General features: G+C 39.6%; 1 protein-coding gene across 2 annotated transcripts in view; it reads left to right on the forward strand.

Annotated features, from left to right (window-relative positions):
• The window catches only part of GLDC (glycine decarboxylase), a 73,005-nt gene extending 54,523 nt beyond the window's left edge, over window positions 1-18,482 (forward strand). The window contains exons 14-24 of one of the 2 annotated variants that reach the window (XM_088476576.1): window positions 825-967; window positions 1,161-1,236; window positions 1,522-1,647; window positions 6,788-6,937; window positions 8,709-8,821; window positions 8,999-9,140; window positions 9,699-9,810; window positions 11,178-11,273; window positions 11,814-11,986; window positions 13,263-13,343; window positions 16,147-18,482. In XM_088476576.1, the coding sequence (XP_088332702.1) occupies window positions 825-967; window positions 1,161-1,236; window positions 1,522-1,647; window positions 6,788-6,937; window positions 8,709-8,821; window positions 8,999-9,140; window positions 9,699-9,810; window positions 11,178-11,273; window positions 11,814-11,986; window positions 13,263-13,343; window positions 16,147-16,290 (1,356 nt within the window). In that variant the 3' untranslated portion in view covers window positions 16,291-18,482. Of the gene's footprint in view, window positions 1-824; window positions 968-1,160; window positions 1,237-1,521; window positions 1,648-6,787; window positions 6,938-8,708; window positions 8,822-8,998; window positions 9,141-9,616; window positions 9,811-11,177; window positions 11,274-11,813; window positions 11,987-13,262; window positions 13,344-16,146 lie in introns of those variants that run through there. The other variant, XM_088476577.1, reaches the window with a different exon arrangement.
• Window positions 18,483-21,630: the final 3,148 nt, after the last annotated feature.

A 21,630-nucleotide genomic window follows, 5' to 3' on the forward strand; every position in this document is an offset into this window, starting at 1 on the left:
TTAAGGGGCTCCAGCTAAAATCTTCCCCTCTAACCCAGAGTAAGATGTTGTTGTGACACTGCTTTGAGGTGGCATCTGTTTCCAGGGAGGGGAGGGGAAAATTTGCACCGGCTAAGATCTTGCATAGGGCACTAAATTGATCAGATTTGGTCTTGACTTTATGTCCCTCCCCAGTGCTTGTGACATTTTTCACGCTAGGGGGTATATATATTAAAGTACGGGTTTTTAGAAGTGGAGTTGTTGCCCATAGCAATCAGTTTCTACAGTAGCTATTATCTTCTAGAAGGTGCTAGATAAAGAAGTAGAATTTGATTGGTTGCTATGGGCAACAACTCCACTTCTAAAAACCGGCACTAGTGAATATACCCCTAGGACCTGAAAAAATTTTTTGTTACATTTTACAATATTATTCCCCCCCTCTTTTTATTGTAAATCTTAGAATATTGTCAGGTAGAACGTTCTGAAATAACTATTGAAAATGTTAGTTGCTTTTTACACAATACATGGGTATAAATAGTGCATAACCATCGTTTTTTGATAACCTTTTAAATTGGACATCTGTTATATTTTGTCTTGGATCCCCGAAACAAAATATACTAACCATGTTCTGCTGTGTATCTCAATGTAAATTGGGTCCCTGGAGAAAGTCACATCTGCTGAATCATTTGCAGGCATGAATGAATCTGCAGTTTCCTTGAGGTTAACATTATTTACAGTCTGCCGACAGTGTAACCGGTTTTGTCCATGTCTGATTAGTGTACAGGTTTGTGCGTTTGTGTGACTTGAATTTAAAACTTTTTCCCTTCTCTCATCCTATTTTGCAGCCAATTACTTGGCCGGAATTTGCCAATATTCATCCCTTTGTGCCCATAAACCAGGCTCAGGGCTATCAACAGCTATTTAGAGAACTTGAGAAGGACTTGTGTGAAATAACGGGATATGACAGAATCTCATTCCAGCCAAACAGGTAAGAATTATGTGATGTCAATATTGTGTGCATATACATTTAGAAAGCCTCTTTCCAATTTGCTGTGCATCTATTTTATATGATCTGAAGTGATTTCAGAAGCTTAATAAGCAACAATACATTCTTTTGGACCAGACGAAGAAATTCAGTGGTTGTCACTGCATTTATATGTCTCTCTTTTGCCTGTACGCAGTGGTGCACAGGGTGAATATGCTGGATTGGCTGCCATCAAAGCTTACTTCAATGCAAAAGGTGAACCGCATCGAACCGTAAGTGTGATCCTAGTATAACCTATTCAGATATTCATAGAATTGCATGCTGTATTGTCACATGACACGTGCAAATGATGATTTACTTATTTAGCACCAGCATTATCTGTTGTGCTTTACAACTGAAACAGTAAGTCGTCCCTAAAGCTTGGTTATTGGTTCTTAAATCCAAAGTATTTGATGAGGAACCAACTGGTGTATGAATAAAATGTATTAAGCCGTGCCAAATCCATGTAGAATTAAAACCACTATCTTACTAATAAAATCTGCACTTTAATATTGTAGGTCTGTCTCATCCCGAAATCCGCACATGGAACCAATCCGGCAAGTGCTCAGATGGCAGGCATGAAAATACAGCCAGTGGAGATAGATAAAGATGGGAGCATTGACCTAGCACATCTGAAAGCAATGGTATATTTATTATAAATGAATACTTCACTTTTTACACTTTTTATACTTGCTCAGTTCATAGTATAAATGTGTATAAAGTATAAAAAGCTGCTCTTTGAGACTTGCTTTCCCAGTGTGCTTTCATAGAAATTCAACAAAACCATAACTAAATAAACCTGTGTCATGTATGACTGCAGCCCATTAATGGTAGCTATAGCAGTCTGAAACTGCAGCAAGTAGAATGCCTGATCATGCTTACATACTACCACCAGTTTCATGGGCTCACTGCTGGAGAAGTGGAGCTGGGTTGCTGTGTGTGTGTCACTGGAAGGAGGTACAAGTTCATTTTACTTAGCTGCACTACACTAGACTACATATGTTCTTTATGGTTTTTAACACAAGTATTGCAAGATTGTAAAATATTACTTTAGGTATCATTAGTGGTGCAATTAGATTCAACTTATTAGTGGTTCTGACCACGTCACTAAGTGGCGTGTTTTACTCGAAACAGGGGCATGTCCTTGTGAATATAGGGTATATTCCCCCTCTACCAGGAAATGCAGCCAGTACCAGTGCACTAATAAACCATAGGTTCCCGGTGTCCCTCCTATACCACACAATGCATCCAATACCTGTTACTATAGTGTGACCAGTGCACTAATACCATAGTTTCCCTATATTCCCCATATACCATGCAATACAGTCCGTATGCTCCATGCACCTAGCAGCAGACCTTGCGTCACCTCTCCACTTCATAATCTCTGCAATTACCCTATGTAACAAACTGCCCTCTCCTCCCAGAATAGTTCACACCCCGGCACTTATGTCGCTGAAATTGTACCGGCGCTTGCTCTCGCCACTGTACTGGCTGATGGAGACAGCCATTGCTCATCTTCAATAAAATTGCAGGTGTTCTCCACTTGGCGGCGCAGCTAATGGTGCCGGCGTAAAGTGGTAGGGGGTACCAGCTACTAATGGTATGCTGAACAGGCCCGTATCCCTTTACTTTCACCACTGGGTATGAATTAACAAGCATTAGCGGGCTATTCATGTAGCAGTGAAAACAGGGCTTTTCACTGCTTCCCCCTATTCATAAAAGGGGTTATCGTGGAGAAATCTTAGATTTCTCCATCAGTGCCCCTGCTTAGTATTGACATTGCTTCCCCATACAATAGTATGGGGTGAGCAATTCACAGAAGCACGTAAAGCTTGGCTTTGTGTTTCGCTTCTAAAAATTTATTTTTTCATCTGAGGATGGCGTAAAGAGCCCTGAGAAGTGTGTGTGTGTGTGTGTGTGTGTGTGTGCCGGGGAGAAGGAGAGTGATCACACTCACCTGGCGCACGTGGCTGCGAATATAATTATTATTATTATTTATTTTTTGCTGCCCACACCTTCCAGAGTTGGCCACGCCAATGTTTAGCATTTATATACCACTGTAAAAGCTGACTTCAGCCCTGGCTGGAACACATAATTGGTTTAATCAACTAACCAACCAGTACTAATCTCCATTCCTCCATTTGGTGTACTACAAAAACATTTTATCTGTTAGCTTTAACTATTTCAATGATTATCTAATGGTTCCTGGTTTAGAAAGCATCTAATACTGGATCCCGATTCTGTATTTGAGCATTTTGCCTCCATGTTCTATATCGCATAGACTGAAAGCACAGAGCTCCCCTACCTTGGATTACTTTTGATCATATGGACGTCTACCGTACAATGGTTACGAGACATGAAAGTTTAGGATCTCTAAGATTGCAGGCACAGCTTTTAAAAATCTCCGTACTATTGAAGAGTGCTCTGCTGTCTCCTCATATCGGCCGTGTCCCCATAGTAATAGAGGTACGCTACTGAGCATGTGTGACCTCTGACCCAAATTCAGTAGTGTGCATGCATGCCATTACTGAGCGTCTTCCTCTACCATATAAGGAAGTGTCGCTGAGTGTCTGCCAACAGCAGATCGTGCCAGACACTGCTGGGTACACTGACCAACCACTGTCCCCACCGCTTACAACCAGGTGTGTTTCACTACCACCACTGCATGTACCTACAGGTGTGTGCTACATCCCATAGTATGTACTTGCATTAACCCACTCCTGTCTGGATCTGTTTTATACTGCATCTTCATGTGTTGTGCTGCACTAAGCCTGTGTCTCACATCCTGCATTTCTACCTGGTTAACAATCCCTGGTAAAGCTATTCATCGCGTGGACTGACCTCCATCACACACTGCTGACACATAGCAACATAGAATCTGCCAATAAGGACTACTTACAGTTTGCATCAAATAACTTTTCTCACCTCCATTCTCATAAACCATTTATTTGAAAGCTCTGGTTATCGGCAAACCACTAGTATACATAAAACAGGCACCATGCAGTCTGACGACCCTGCTATCGCCAAGGCATTCAGTACTTTGCAGGTTGTGCCATTTCTTTTTTTGTGAGGCATTACTATAACCGGAATTCAGATGCTCCTGTCTGAGCACACTTGCAGAGCAATGCCCCTTTATTTATTAACACATATTATTACCACTTACTAATATAATGCCAGTTTATTCCATTGCACTTTACAACTGACCACCGGGTCACAAATTTATATTTACTCCATTATTTGAAGAGCAAATTCATCACCGAAGCACTTTATGAAACATATGAAACTTACAGTATGAATAACAATCAAAGTAAATTTATATAAGCTTTTACATCTAAACACTTGATCTAACAATCCAGGATCACATGCTTACAATGTGAGGAAATATAAAAACTAACATTGTGTTAAATAAAATAGGGGACAGGAGAAGTATGGAGTCCTTGGGATACAGTGAGATAAAGAGAGCAGTAATGCAAGGGGCACACTCATAAATAAGAAATCAGAACCGAGACCAGCAAGCGAACGGGGAGATACAGGTGGAGAAGAGGTAGAATAAGTGCCTTTCAGCCTGATTCAGATCCGCATGCAAATCTCTCATGGATCGCAATAGCGAATGTATGCTAATATTTACAAAGCTTACCCGAGCATAGGGACACCCACTGCTGCCCTTTCAAATCCGTCCGATGACGTGTAACAACGTGACCATTTGGAACATTGACACATATCTGGCAGCCTTGTAGCTTCTCAAACACTGCAACTATCCTCACACACTGAGAGCTCTCATGCTGTGAAGGAAATCGTAATGGCTAATGTATGCACAGCCATGAAAAGGAGTTTAAATGGTCCCGACACGCCTGTTTTTCCCCTGTTACCTCCCCCAAATGCTGACTACCTGTCACTCACTTTGTGAGTGAATCCTCTTATGTGAGCTTTGTCACAAAAAATATCACAGCGCATGCACAGTGTCTACCAGCCTGTCTGTGTAAACAACGGTACTTGCGTGTGGATCTGAATCAGGCCCTGTCTGTAGCATACTGTACCTAGATTGCTGCTACCTTTATCTGATACAATCAAATTTAATTTCAGCTTTTCTAGAGATATAAAGAGGTCTTTCGTGAGCCATAGTCATATTAACAAGGGAAACGCAGGCAGTGAACTCAGGACCTAAGGCTGCCATCCAGGAGCAAGCCACACAAACTTGAACAAACACATAAATTGATAACCTATTGTCAAGTACATCTTCAGCCAAGACCCCAACGGAACATACCACAGGTGTGAGAATAGATTGAGTGGGTTCAGGGGCGTATTAAGAGAGGATGGGGCCCGTGTTCACTCACCGTCCGGGGCCCCCTCCTCTCTCCCCGGCTGCCGTCAGCAAACTGACAGTGGCGGTAGACTCCGGGCACTAGAGTGTGCCTGGAGTCTACTGTTCATGCGCAGATCACTGGGAAAATGGTGCGGCAGCCATTTTTCCTGTGATTTCCTTCTGCGCATGCGCTAAACGCCAGGAAAATGGCTGCGGCGGTCATTTTCCAGCCGTTTTCTGTATCTCTACTCTGTGGGACATCTGAGAGGTAAGTATATAAAAAAAAAAGGTATGTGTGTGTGGTGCTGGCACCCCAGTGTGTACCGCACACCCAGCACCCATTATAAATACGCCTCTAGATGGGTTGGGTACACTATCCCTGCGCTGATATAGCCGGTGGTCAGAATCCCAGCAGCGTAATCCCGTAGGTTAGAAATCCTGACACACATTCTAAACCTAACCCACCTTTTCCGCAGCCTTATCCTAACTCTCCCCTATGGCAGCCTAAACCTGAACTTAACCCTTATACTTCACGTCGGGATCTCGGCTGTCTGGATTCCGGTGCCGGGATTCTGCCCGCCGGCATTGCGTGCCCTGGGAAGCCTACTACATCCCATTGAGAGATGCCAGCAGAGGTAATTGCTCATAGCACCTTAATCCAAAAACTATAAACAGAGGTACGTTCCCATAAGAAATGCCAGCAAGTTCCCTGAGAATCCTGGCAATTGGGACACCTCCATAGCCTGACCAACAGATTTCAGAAAACGTACAGGGGTGAGAAGTCCTATATAGTCCTAAGTATAGTAAAAAAGCATGTCAGAGCTTTACATTTAAAATTGGGAGGAAGGGATCTGATATTGAGAGCTAACCTGGGTAAAGGATTATAATCTATTAGTGTGATTAGAGCTGCTCTAATGGAGTCACCCCTTTGTCACCCCATGCCATCCTCAACTGGAGAGAGAGAGTTCAGTCAGTGACTTAGCATTCCACAACTGAGTGTCTGGGTCTATCCCTTGAAAGTGCAGCAGCTTAGTGACTAGTAACTAGTTTGTAACTCACACTCAGTGCGCCTTTTCTCTAATATAGCATAAAGTGTGTGTGTGTGTGTATATGTATGTGTGTGTGTGTGTATGTATGTATGTATATATATATATATATATATATATATATATATGTATATGTATGTATATATATATATATATGTGTGTGTGTGTGTATATATATATATATATATATATATATATATATATATATATATATACACATACATCACACACTTTATGATATACACATATATATGTGTATATCATAAAGTGTGTGATGTGTGTGTGTGTGTGTGTGTGTGTATATATATATATATGTGTGTATATATATAATTTATTTTATATTAATATTTTTTTTTTTTTATTAAATTGTCAGTTACTTTGTTGTATGTGTGTTTGCCTTCTTGCCCTTAACAAAAAAAACATTTGTTTCTGCAGGTTGATAAACACAAAGACAATCTAGCTGCTATAATGATCACCTACCCTTCAACCAATGGGGTTTTTGAGGAAGATGTAAGAGATGTCTGTGATCTAATTCACCAAAATGGTGGTCAGGTGTATTTGGATGGTGCAAATATGAATGCCCAGGTGAGGATGCATTTCTGAAAAACAAATCTGTTGCTGTATTACTATATCGCTCTACTAAACACACACACAATATTAATGCAATGTAATCTATTACTATTCAGAAGTGATTGCATGCTTAATATCTATATACAAATTCTAAAAGTACAACTTGAACACAATAACTGCAAGAGTTAGCAGCCTAATTTATAATGTATCTCCAATATGTTTAAAACAAAGGGCCGTATTCAATTAGCGGCAAAAAGCCGTAATCTGCAAAAAGTATCGCCGTATACAGTTGCAAACACTTTTCGCGTACGTGAAAACGCAATGCAATAGGCAAAAAAGATTCACCTATGAATAGGTGTCTGCAAAAAGTGCAAAATCGCTATTTTGGCTTGGAAAGGTGGGAGAACCACTCGGCACCCTTGGGACAGCCCCCCAAAGGATAACTGCGTAAAAAAAACAAACCGAACACCCCAAAAAATTACTTAGAGAAAATGGGGGTACAAACTTAAAAACTAGTGAAATAGACTTTAGGGGGTTCTGCAAGTAGGGGTGAGGTGTTTTTTTTTTATTATTGCAGGTGCTGCTGAAGGTAAGTTTTTTGGCAGCACTTAAAACTTGAATTCAGCTATTTTAGACCATGCTTGAACCCATTTTCAAGTACCCCAAATTTGACAGGACTACTTATTTTCTCCCAAAAATACTGCTTTATGCTATTTTTCACCACTTGTGCAAAGACGCTATATAGAGGCAATTAAAATCACTGAAGTACCCCAAATAGCTCCAGGGGGGCTAATCGGGGACATCTATACTGATCCCAAATGTTAGTGCATCTTTTGGGGGTATCAGACTGATTTCCCCATTTCTGACAGCACTTTTCGGCCTTTTTTGAGTTTCGCCGGGACGCGTTTTCGTGTCCTTTGGAATTTAATACGGCGGATAGCTGGTGTGCGCACGATAAGTATCCGTGGCTAAAATGCGCGAAGTCGGTGAAAAGTGCGGCATGCGAAAAAAGAATCGGGATAGAGGTCACCAAGGGCATATGGCGGGCGGGGGAGATTCCCGGCCAGGGGCATTACCTCTCCTTGGCGGCTTTCCTCAGTTTTGTCCGGTGTAATTAAAGGGCCGACTTGCTGCACTGGTCCTCCGACGACGGCACCCACCTCAGTGTCACGGGCGGAACTGCTGCCTCACTCCACAGCAGGAATATGCCAGCAGATCCTTCCTCCAACGCATGCCGTGGCTCCCACTCTCCTCTCCTCCCACCGCGTCGTCCATCCCCAGCCCTGTTTGTGCCTGCGACATGACGTTTTACAAGTAAGGGGCCGCCGCCCATTACAAGCGTGGTGAAGCTGTCACAGTGCAACAGTCTGCCCGCTTCCTTTTGATAAATAATAAATTAGCATGGTCACAGCCAGCTGCGTACCATTAGTAAATTCTAAAACCGCAGCCGGGAGAATACTATACATGTCTCCCAGCTGCAGTCTCTGCGCAAGCACAGTGTGCCTGCGGCCCACAGACTGCAACAATGTACCGGCCCAGGGGCAGATGGCACCATGGCCCAGACAGCCACTGCTGAGCCTAGAATATCATGTAGCCAATCACTATTCATAATCTGAATAGTCGCAGGAGTCAGAGTGGGAGGCATGGACTTGTCCCTTTTGTGTGTGTGTTTTTCAAAACACAGAATTGCAACACAACTCCACATAAAACAAAGTTCTTGCATCCAAATTTATATGTCCTTTGTTTTAGAAAAACAATATTAATCTTCTATCCCATTGATGTTCAGGTAGGACTGTGCCGTCCTGCTGACTATGGATCTGATGTGTCTCATTTAAATCTTCACAAGACCTTCTGTATCCCCCATGGTGGTGGAGGCCCTGGAATGGGACCTATAGGAGTGTGAGTACTTATTATTCTTGTTATTATTTAACTTTAAATACTGTATCTGGTACATGGCCATTAAAACATATGGTTAGAGTACATGTTGCGTAGACACCATGTTGTGAGGTGAGACTTAAATTTACATGCTGTAACTACTCCACTCTTTTATATATATTTTTTTATTCTTTTTCTCAGAAAGAAGCATCTTGCCCTGTATTTACCAAGCCATCCAGTCATCGCACTTCAACAGGACAGTGATGCCCGGCCCTTGGGCACTATAAGTGCAGCCCCATGGGGCTCCAGTGCTATTTTGCCTATTTCATGGGCTTACATCAAGGTATTGTTGCTGAGTTCCTAAATCATATCTACAGTTTAGCCTTGACATACTGTAATCCTTGGGCAGGTGCCCTTCAAGATGTAAGGATTCCCATTCTCTGTACGTATGTTGTGGCTCCATTAATATCTGCAAAAGTAATATGAGCATACCTACCAACCTTGCCTCTTTAATTGGGGACCACTTCACAATGGGGGTGTGACCATTCCCCTCCAAATACCCATTAATACCCCTTTGCACCAGTCAAGTGCATGCGGTAACCATTCACCATTGAGCAGGAGATTCCTCCCTAATTTTTTTTTTTACATCCTCTATAAAAGTTTCCCTACAAGTCCACAAGTGCTGCATCCATTCAATAAATATCTAACCTGTTATATGCGGGCACCGGGGCATGTTGATCTGTACTTGGGAGAGCCAGATACAATTGTGTGTGTGTATTATATTATAATAATATAATTTTTTTTTTCATTTTATTGCAGTGATTCTTTCTATATTGGTAAGGCTTTTGAACTTAAACGTTTACACGTAATTTGACCGTTTTATATTATGTCTGTCTCACAGATGATGGGTGCAAGGGGGCTCAAGCATGCTACAGAGATTGCAATATTGAATGCAAATTACATGACAAAGAGACTGGAAAAGTTCTACAAAATCTTATACAGAGGTTCTAGAGGCAAGTCTGATTGATATGCTGTCAAACCTGAAGCAATATTCAGTAGGATAGAGCAGCTGTTCTCAACCTCAAACCAACATGTCATGTTTTCAGGATTTCTGTCTGTTGAAACAGGTGGGAGAATACTGACCCAGCAAAATAGTTACTCACCTGTGCATGATTAAAGAGCTCCACAAAACATGGACTGTTACTTGAGGACAGGAGTTGAGAACCCCTGGTATAGAGTGAGAAAGTTGTATAGACATTGAAATAATTTGGATTTTAGTCCTCTGTGCTCGGTAAATAGGCAGTGGTGGTCTTCTTTTTTTTTTTTTTTATATAATGCTGAAACCCACATAAAAAGTACAGGATTTATCATTGAAGTTTTCAGAGATAAAGTGAACAATTCCCCATTTCAAACTAAAACTGCCATGGTACAGTGGTAACACCATATTACAGAGTTTATTAAACTCCGCCGTTACAGTCAAGCTTTAAGATTTTCCCTGCTTGAGCACAGGTGACTTAATTAGTACCATAGTCCATTTAATTTAACCATCTGGACTCAAGCTTTGGTATCTTTTTAAAACCTGAAATACAATATCATATTATATAAATATTATAAATTAAATATGACAATATGTTATTAACGCAGCAAAAAAAGTTTGATTAATTACAGTTCTTTAACTTAATTCTCCAACCAAACTCTCAATGGAGGGAATTCAATTCAGTGCGATGTTGAATAGCCGTGGGAGGGAGCTCCCGCAGCTATTCAATACACCACACTGTTTGGGCGGCCAAATATATATATATATATATATATATATATATATATATATATATATATATATATATATATATATATATATATATATATATATAATGATAGTTGACTTACCTGCAAGCAGCCTTTTAAAGGTAATGCTGGGCATACACTATACAATTCTGTCCAATCTGGCTGGTTGTTGGAATGAAAACCTGGTAATGTATGGGAGCAAATGACAGTCGGTCATATGGTTTTAAACACTGAAAAAATGACAAAAAAAAATTTAAAATCTGTTAAATTTGTGTGTTTTAAACAATTTTTCTGAACAACCATTTTTGGCTATTTTCCAGTGTTTGGGAGCAAATGACAATCGTTCATTTGCTCCCATACATTACCAGGTTTTCAATCCAACCAGCCAGATTGGACAGATATCTGACAGAAAATTATATAGTGTATGCCCAGCTATCACTCGCAGCATACACACAGGGAGTCATCGGACAGAAGTTGCATGACTGCATGTATCATTCAAAGCCATTTGATAATTAATTAAATAACCAATTGTTTGTTTCTATTTTATTTTTTTTAAATAATATTTTGGCATACCTTTTTTAAATATTTCTTCCAGGCTGTGTAGCTCATGAATTCATCCTTGATGTGAGACCTTTTAAGAAGTCGGCAAACATAGAGGCTGTAGATATTGCAAAAAGACTGCAAGACTATGGTAATTTACCAGCTTCTGCCATAATCTCCTATATATAAACTGTATCTTTCGAACTGAAGACAACAAGACCAACTTCCTGACTTTACTGTATGACTTTGTTAACCTCTGTTCTATCTGCCTGTCAGAGCTGGCTGTATATAGTGCTGCTGGGCTTGTTGTCTCCATGTTTTTTTTTTACACTGTCATTTCTTGGAAGTGGTAAAATCCTCTTTGCTGTAGAGCAGTGATTCATTGACCAATTTGATTTGGTGCTGGACCACCAACCTGAGCACCCCTGCAAGTGTCCCAAGGCACCCCAGGGTGCCACGGCGCACGGTTTGGGAACCACTGCTGTAGGGTGTTTGGTTAGAACATCTTTGAAACAATGTGAACTAGAACCTCACTAATGTTTCCGTACATTAAAACCCCAGAAAATTGGAATCTGATCTAATTTGTTTTTAGTGGGTTTCACTTCTAATTTTCAGGATCAAATATTCCAGTTGCCCATCCCAACATCTGTACTTTACCCTCACTCACTCCCTCATAATGTGACACTCCTAGGTTTCCATGCTCCTACCATGTCCTGGCCTGTGGCAGGCACTCTTATGATTGAACCTACAGAGTCTGAAGACAAGGCTGAACTGGACCGTTTCTGTGATGCCATGATTAATATAAGGCAGGAAATCGCTGATGTCGAGGAAGGTAGAATGGACTCCAGGATCAATCCTCTAAAGGTAAAGGGGAAGCGTCAGGGGACTACAAATGTAGATGATCTTTTAATAAGGGAAAAAAAGAAGAGCAGAGGGTTTAAAAAGAAAATACAATTGTCTCAGATCTCTGGCCGATCTTTCCAGATACGCCAATCTGAGAATTGCCGCCCGTGACTTATACCAGTTAACTCAGCGTATGTGGTTTTAACTCCGGTAACTGCCACCAGCAGAAGACCAATTTAACGCTAAGTGTAACGCAAGATTCTGCTCTCACCTGTACACACAACTTATCAATAGTTAAATATAGGTAACATGCCCAAACATGAGACATCTGTGTTATAAAAACACAGTTCCAGAACTAGAATTAGTTTAGTTTAGTTTAATTCAAGAAATATCTTCAAAGCTTATGTACAAAAATTACAAAGGATAAAAGGATGTTACAAAAAGTTACAAACACAGTTAATGGCAATTTCAAGTAAACCAAACAAAATAATATAATGGGAGAAAACATACCATTCAGATCACGACGGATAGAACAATCTTTGGGAATGAGGCCTTTCCCTGTGACGACGTCCGGTGCCCTGTGTCTTGTCGACAACCTCAAGCAGAGAATCACACACTCTTACCAGTGAGCCTGTATTCTAACCAGAAAATACATTGTCCCAGTCAGTGTTGTGTTATAAGCTCACATTGACTTTTGAGTACTGAAATCTGTAACCTTTCAATCATCTATGTAGCTGGAATGTCTGGGAGGGAAGGAGAGCAGGCCACCCTACCCTACCAATGCTTATACTGTGACCTTCTATGTATAGAGCCTGTGTAGTTTTCCTACAATGTTAAGGTTAGAATGACTATGCCATCTGGGGGATGCCAATACTTCTGGGTTATGCATAGTAAGGTGTGGAGTCAGACACTGGCTAATTGAAAACTGGCTCCCTCCCCTTCCATCCTAAGCTCCGTCTTGTTTTTAGTGCCTTAGAGTAAGACACTGGCTAGTTCCTAGGTTTTATTTCATTATTTTGAAGTTTGGGTGCTTAGTGCTTGTCGTCTGTCTCCAGGAACTAACAGTAGGAGTTATATAGATTAGAGGTCTGTGTGAACCCTGTATCCTGTTGTTATTATTGAACAAGTATTTATTACTGTTATGTAGATTGCTAGTACTATTAACTTAATCCTATTAAACTAGTAATACTGTTGTCGATCATTCTACTTATAAATAAATAGTAATCATTCCCTGTATGTTCCCTGCTGATTATTTGACATGCTTGCATTATTCACTTTTAATCTATGCTTTTTTCAGATGTCCCCACACACACTGACTTGCATTGCAGCTTCCACTTGGGATCGTCCATACTCCAGAGAAGTGGCTGCATTCCCCTTGGTAAGGGCTACTTATGTAATATTGTACAATTTACAGGTAATATGACCCTTTCTCGCCACCATGACATAGGCTGACTACTGCTTCTAGAAATACCTGCCCAGTTTCAGAGGAACACAAGACCAAAGACAACAATGTAGTGTGTATTGTACATATAGGTGTTCCAGTGGTGGTGCCTGAATTGCAGAGCTGGCCTCTCTGTGTGTAGTGTAATAATTATTTTATTGCAGCGATTCCCAACTTTCTACAATCTCAGCACCCTAGAGCAGCGGTTTTCAACTGCTGTGCCGCGGCGGTCAGGGCCGCCGGTCACACATTATAGTACAGCAGAGTGCTGCCCTGGCTGCCGCTGAGCTCCCCCTGGCCATGACCTGCCTAGATACGGCGACGTGACATCACAGGTCACTCACGCACGCCGCGTTGCCAGCCCGCTCTGCCAGCATGTTCTCCTTCCCGAGGCTGGCCCGGCCAACTGCCTGCACTGCTGCCAACTCTGGACTGTGTGAGGGACAGATTTTTGGCTTTTTTGGGGGATGATATTTTTATGTGGGGGGACAGCCAATGATTTATTTTTTATTTGGGTAGCGACCAATTTTGTTTCTTTGTTTTGTTTTTTTGTGGGGGCCAATGGATACGTGTTTTATTTCTCTTGGGCCAGTGTAGTGTATTTTATTCCTATGGAGGCCAATGGGTGTTTTTTTTTTTTTTTAATATGGGAGCCAATCTGTATGTATCATAGGTCTTGCACACCGCATCGCTGGATAGGTGTGCCTTGGCAATTTGAAATCTTGCGTGATGTGTACCCAGTCTAACACAAAAGCACTTGGAACATGCATGTAAAACGTGTATTCCCATTCTTTCCTTTCCACCCAGTTTTCATTGTGTGAATGAGGCCTCATAATCATGTAATCTCCAGTTTTCCTCTAACTGATAAACAAAAGTGACTTTTCTATGGAAATGATAAATATAACCCCAGAAAAGTGAATAGTTTAGACCAGGCGTTCCCAACCACGGTCCTCAAGGCACACTAACAGTCCAGGTTTTAGGGATAGCCATGCTTGAGCACAAGTGACTTAATTAGTACCTCAGTTATTTTGATTTAACCATCTGTGTACAATCATGGATATCACTAAAACCAAGACTGTTAGAGGGGTATTCAATATGGGAGCGAAAAGTCCATGCTGGACTTTTCGCTCCGCATCGGAGCTTTTCCTGGGATAAAGTATCGGACGCCCGCTTTATCCCCGTATTCAATTAAAAAGCTACTAAAACAGGAGCAGGCGAAATAGGATCAGTGAAAAAAAACATAATTTACCTGGAATAAATAGTAGGACCCCTCCTAAAGCTGTCAAAACATGGGGGATCACTATGGGTACCCCCGTTTTAGCCTGCAAATGAAAGTCGGGGTTTTAAATAGCCGCGGCAGGTGTTTTTTTCCTGACATTGAAGAAGTGATGCAGAAGAGCACTTAGGTTATTTTTTTCGTTCTTTTTAGTGGTCCCATCAAATTTGGGGTACATGAAAATGGGTACTAGCATATTTTTAAATCACTAAAGTGTTTTTTTTTTTAAATTCTGCAAAAATGCACCTGCCGCTAATAATCTATTCTAGAAAACACCTGCCGCATACTTGCAGAATAGCCCTGAACCTATTTCCCTATTTTTAAACACTTTTTTTTCCAGTTATTTTTTTAAATGTCATTCCTAGGGGTGCAGGCTATTTTTTTTTAAGCCTGCACCCCTAAACCCCAATTCTGCACTTTTTTTCGCCACCTATTCAGTGGTGAAAAGTTATCCCCGTTTTTTTTCATAGACTTTTCGAACCTGCAAAAAGTCTTTTGAAATTAAATACGGGGATAATTGAAATCGGCGAAACTGACGTCATTGGCGATAATTTATTGCCGATTCCGAAATTTTCGCTCCAAATTGAATACCCCTGTTAGTGTGCCTTGAGGACCAAGGTTGGGAATCACTGGTTTAAACTATTATGGCAAAATGTAAGCGATTTGTATTATACATACCATATTACATTGTGAGATTGTAATTTAACATATGTATTGCTTTAGAAGAAAAATAAATGTTCACTTAAAATAGTTTGCAGTAAGTCTAATTGATATCCTATATATTTGCACATATGGATTGCATCGTTTATGAAAATGGGAAATAAGGATATTTGTCACTGTGTTGCACCCATATTATAATTCCTTCTTTCTGCAAATTCATTGTGCCTCCAATGCTGATTTCAGCTACAGGAGATCCATGCAAAGGGCATATTTTTTAGTAAATGGGAAACTAGTTCCTATTTGCTGTCAACTTATGGTTTCTCTGAAGTCCTGTACAGTGGAGAGCCACAGCGGACTGAGTGCTGTCAATGTTCGTACGCCTGTGACTGTTTGTGTACATAAGTCACCTCTAAAGCTGCATACACACACAACGATTAAGTAAATGAAAGATTTTAGTAAAGGGAAAAATGAATGAAAATCGTTTACTAAAATCATTAATTTACTAAATGTAATGAACGATCTTTTTTTGAACTACAAACTATTTTTGCATATTCCCTTACTGAAAATCGTTGAGTTGGTCAGTCTGACTGAACTACAAACGTGAATGCGCATGAACGATAATCGTTCGTTTTAACTCAGAAAATCGTTGTGTTTATGTACCTTTAGTCCTGTTACTGGGGTGGTCACAGAACTACTGGATGACTTCTAATATCCATATGTTACAGCAGTAGTATGTAATGTAAATGGAATGAAGTGTTCTATATACTGTAGATTTGCTTAAGTGTGCTTTTCTCCTTATTCCAGCCATTTGTGAAACCGGAGAGCAAATTCTGGCCGACAATTGCGCGAATTGATGACCTCTACGGTGACCAACATTTGGTCTGCTCTTGTCCTCCTATGGAGGTGTATGAATCTCCTTTCACAGAACAGAAAAGAGCCTCTTCGTAATGTTACAAACTCCATTTTGAGTATGATTGCCATTCAGCCTTGGTAACAGCAGCAAATGGTTCCTCCGGATTGAACAGTTTTTATACATGTTGTAAATTATATTTTTAATACTATTACAACTTGCTACTAAGAGAACTTGTGAAAACAATCATTGGGCAGAAGCAAAGCAATCTAAACAGATATCTAGCGTGTGTGCAAGAAAGTGCAGAATCAGAAAAGAAAATAGCAAAAATATGTAACTTTTACAATTCATATCATTTTAACATGTAATGGTGAGTGAATTATAATTTATTGCACCTTTTAAATACTTATGCAATAAATGCACTCTAATTGTGGTTTAATTTGTTTATTTATACAGGGGCCACTTAGAACCAAATTCATCTTGTAATGCCAGATGGGTGGAGCTATTGAGTGCAAGTTGGGGATCTTTATAACAGAAATTACAGGAGGGTTGAGTAACAGACTGTACTACATGAGAAATAAAAACACAAAAATGGGAGGGCCTCTATTAGTTTCCCTCTCATGGCACACTGGTTTTGGTGTGACCCCCTAGTTCCTGTGTAATGCCTTTGTAGAATGTTGTTTAGGCAACGTGCTCTTTACCAGCTGTGGGGCATGCTACGAGGGACTAGCAATTTCACCACCGATTTTGGTACTTAAAAACAAAATATTGACAGGTAGAATGAATCCAGGTTTAAGGTGGTGTCTGTATAATTAACAAGTACCAATATCTTTTTTTTTTTTTTTTTTTTTTCTCTTTTTGATTTTCAGACTTTCTTTGAAGTGCTCTATAGATATGTTTTTGCTTGATGTTCTGTGCGTTAAAATTCAAGTTGGTGTGTCCTAGCATTTTCCTGAGTAAATAGTTTGACCAGTTTGGGCCTAATGTTTTGTATGTAAATGTTCAGTGTAGTTTGAGCAGTCTATCATTTTTCTTTAGGCTGTAGTGCTATAAAAACAAACCCTCCTCTCATGGAATCTCATAAAACTGTAAGGCCTGGTTCAAATCGGGTTTTGTTTGTTTTTGACCACCCCCCCCCCCCCCCCCGCCCAATCCCCCACAGTTCCATCATCTGTTGTGGGATTGCAATGTTCTGTAGCCTATCTTTGAGATCCTGTAAAAGGCTCTGGAAAGAGGTTTTGAACAACAAAAATCAAAAACATGTAGGCACAATGCCCAAGACTTTATAAATTGCTGCTTTGAAAACTGATCTAGGTAAACAAAATTTCATTAGAGAATTGAGGGATTGGCATAGTATTTTTCATATAACATCCATTTTATAAATTATACAATCCCAATATTCTGTATCAGCATGCCATGGTAGTTTACGTTTGCCTCCTTTTTACCTGTTTCATTGTTTGTATGTTTTAAATATTTTAGCATTCCAAAAAAATATTTTTGTTCATGTTAGTGTCTTTTAGTAAGGATGTGGGATACAGGTCATGCAATATAAAGATGAGTTTATGCATTTGCAGAAATTGGTCATAAATCGCCGCACATGAGTATAAAACTTTCATGGGTGTCATTCTAACTTACGGTGCCAAAAGGATAATATTATTGGGTGCTGATAAAGTTTAATATCTACTGTGCATGTAAGAAAAGATAGCTGACCTAGAAGAAGGGCAGGGGGGTATGTCACATAATTTTGGAACAGATAATGGGTGTTAAAATCAAGAGTAAATGGCGAAAGGTAAACTTGTTCTTCCTTTTGTAGTGGCAAACTGCATATAGTACTAATCTTAACAAAAGTCTCAGACATAACGAGCATAGTAATTACAAAGTAGTGATCAGACTGTGCAGAATGCTGTATAAACGGAATATTACGTAGTTGTGCTGAAGATGCCTCTGGATTAGAGATACAACTTCACATCTTGCAAATCTTCTTATTCATACAAGGGTAATGGGAACAGATTCCAGAGGTTAGTAAAACTCCACTATAACAATCATCCCTTCCAAGTATTGAGAAGAATAAAAAGGAAAAAAGTCCCCTACGTACTAAACACCGACCAATGGATAATCTTGAGTTGTCGCTTACTGCTCAGGGATTAGTGAACATAGTTGACAGTAATAAAATGGAGTGTGTGGATTATGCACAACTATAATGTATTATAAGTCTGTCTCCTTATCAATTTGCTTATTGTATGTTTTATGAAAATGTGAAATAAAGAACGAAAAGTTCTGACTGACAGTTTTATTGATCCATTTTATTTTTATTTATTTTTTTTATAGTGTCAAAAGTAAATCTAATTCTGGTAATGTTTCAAAAGTTAAGATCTGGGACTCTGAGCTGTACTGCTCAAAAGAGTTGCGACTACATGTTAACCAACCATTAAGTAGCACTGTAGATCTGGATATGGAAATGTACATTAAATGTACCACAGACTCGAATGTAACAATAGGATGGTTTGAGGCACAATGTGACCCGGACCAAGAGAAAGCTATGCAAGAGTACCATGAGATGTGATCTGGGGAGGGTTTATGGCAATGTGCCCTCCCACTATCACCTGGTTACACATGCTTACCCACCATTCTCACAAACTGGTTTATATGTGCTGCAATATCTGGTAACCTGTGCCCAGACGTCCATCCCACAGTTTACCTGTATTATAATCTATCCCAAAGAAACCAGAACATCCCGCACAGGAATAATAACCAGTGTTATATTTCACATCTATAAGTTAAACCAGCAATAGGTACCATATATATCATATCTTCTATCATAATTTTATCATAAGATAAATTATATATGCTGGAGGTGCTCCCTGGAATCAAGTAACTAGCACTCAAAAAGTAACAATAATTGGAAAAACCAATCAGTATAGTGATTCCTTCGTGGGGCACTCTTTTGTACATAAATGATTTGTTGGTATAATTAAAAATTAGCTTTTAATATATCTCCAATAAAAGAATAGGGATTTGTTGTGCTCATTTATAAAATATCTAATTGAGCTCCCTTAGATATATTTTTATAACTTCATGAGATTAATTGCTATTCTAAGAATTAGCATAAAGTATGTGGTGACTATGCTTGTTTGAATTCATATGCTCATATAGCTCCAGATGGGTACATAATATATTATAATAGCAGGGTCAGGTACAGTTCGTATGACATAAAAATTGTAAATAATAATTGGAAATAACTCATAAATTAGAACTGTATGTAATAATAACCACTCGTTCATTTGAGATAAATCTATACATTGAGTGTGACAATAGCGTGTCTGCTGAGTATTATCCCAAATTCATATACCATGTATGGCCAAACACATATGCAAATGATCCCTGGCTTGCAACAAATTATTTAATCCTATTGCTGGGTTGTATACTACCTCAATGTAACCAAAAATATATAAGTATACACATGAAATGCTAGCAGAGTACTCTGAAAAAAGGGGAGAGCAAAGACCACCCTATAGGCGTAAATATCCCATATGACCTGATATTGATTTATATAAGGATAGCATACTTAAATATTATAAAGTACTATAGGCAGATATCATGTTGTCACATAACCCCATAGAAATTTAATAGTAAGTACAGAGTACAAGTACCTGGTCCCCTCTGCTGTCCAGGGTCTTCTATGAGCGGACACCTGGATGAGAGAGGGATCAGGAATAACTCTGATAGAAAATAAAGGGAGAGGTGGGGGACACCGATCTGTATGTGGTGTTAGGCAGTGTCTGTTGCTGAAAGCATTGCAGAAATCTGAATGCGCCACCGGACCAGGTCACGACCCACTCGAAGAAGAGTACCTGAGTTAAAATGACTGAAGGATTGTGCCTGACACCCTGCTGCTCCCTCCTGCAGTGGGGAGTGACTGACTGGACACGTGTTTCACCACAATTATAAATGAGCACAACAAATCCCTATTCTTTTATTGGAGATATATTAAAAGCTAATTTTTAATTATACTAACAAATCATTTATGTACAAAAGAGTGCCCCATGAAGGAATCACTATACTGATGATTGTTACTTTTTGAGTTCTAGTTACTCGATTCCAGGGAGCACCTCCAGCATATAAAATTTATCCTATGATAAAATTATGATATAAGATATGATATATATGGTACCTATTGCTGGTTTAACTTATAGATGTGAAATATAACACTGGTTATTATTCCTGTGCGGGATATTCTGGTTTCTTTGGGATAAGTTATGTTTACTGAGTCTCTACACTCAGCTCTTATATCCTTCGCACGGACATAACCAATATATCTTGAATCTTTAGTCATTTTGATATATTCCCCCTTTACTATAAAATTTTTATTTCTACTGTCAAGCTGACGCTAAAAAATGTCGGATTTTAAACTCGTGTCAGAATTATCCTCAAAACGTGTGGCAGAAGATTTGGATAGTATTATTCCTACTATTACAAATCTTGAAGAAACTGATCCAAATTGGGAGGAGGATTTTGTTAAATGAAAGAAATTATTGTACAAACAAGTAAGGACCAACTGGGATCTTATCAGTTTGGAGAACTACCTTAAACAGAAAATAGTACCAAGGGGTTTGCACTCCAAAGTATTCCCAGCATTTAATTTGGCTTCTGACAATCTTAAAACTGAATGGGAACATACCCTCACCAAGTGCTCCCTGGAATTAATTGGTATTCTGATCAAACACAATCATCTGATTTTAGATGAGTGTGAAAGGGAGATCAATGGTTTGGGAAAAAAATTGGAAAAGTGGGAACAAAACAATGCTTACCAAAAAACTTTGAGAAAAATGAACTAAGGGAATATGAGAACTCTATTCGGGACAAGAGAGATTTTTCCATAGGAAACATCTATAAATGGAGAAAATTCAAATTCAGAAATGAAGGTAACAAAGGAGATCTATATACTTCCTCTGAAATGGACTCGTCAGGAAGTGAAGACACAAATGGACGAAAGACTAGAACTAGTCCATATCACAGGAGAGATTTAGACCAAGGGCACCCCTCCTCTACCTCTACTTTTTTTTAGAGGATTTCTGACTACCACGAGGGAAACCGCCAAGAGAAAAACGAGGCGGGGAAGTAGAGGAAGAGAACGACAAAGATGGGAATCCATGTCTCCAGCCCATTACCAAATGAGAACCCGTGTCAACAATTAAATGATGCATCTCCTGAATTAAAGATAATCAACTTGTCCAGACAGATCTTAACCGACTCACAAACTAGTTTTCTATGCAAAGGTCTCTCATTTTCCCCTTCTAAAACTATTAATCGTTTCCAATGGGAAAATAATTTACAGCTGTTCGGTAGAAAACTGTTACTTGATAAATTTCACGCTAATAAAAAAAAAAAGATAATTCTGATATCAGTATCTCACAATCCGAAACATGTCCCCGATATCC

The sequence above is a fragment of the Taudactylus pleione genome, unplaced genomic scaffold, assembly GCF_031769625.1.
Source record: "Taudactylus pleione unplaced genomic scaffold, aTauple2 ptg000190l, whole genome shotgun sequence".
Lineage (NCBI taxonomy): Eukaryota > Metazoa > Chordata > Amphibia > Anura > Myobatrachidae > Taudactylus > Taudactylus pleione.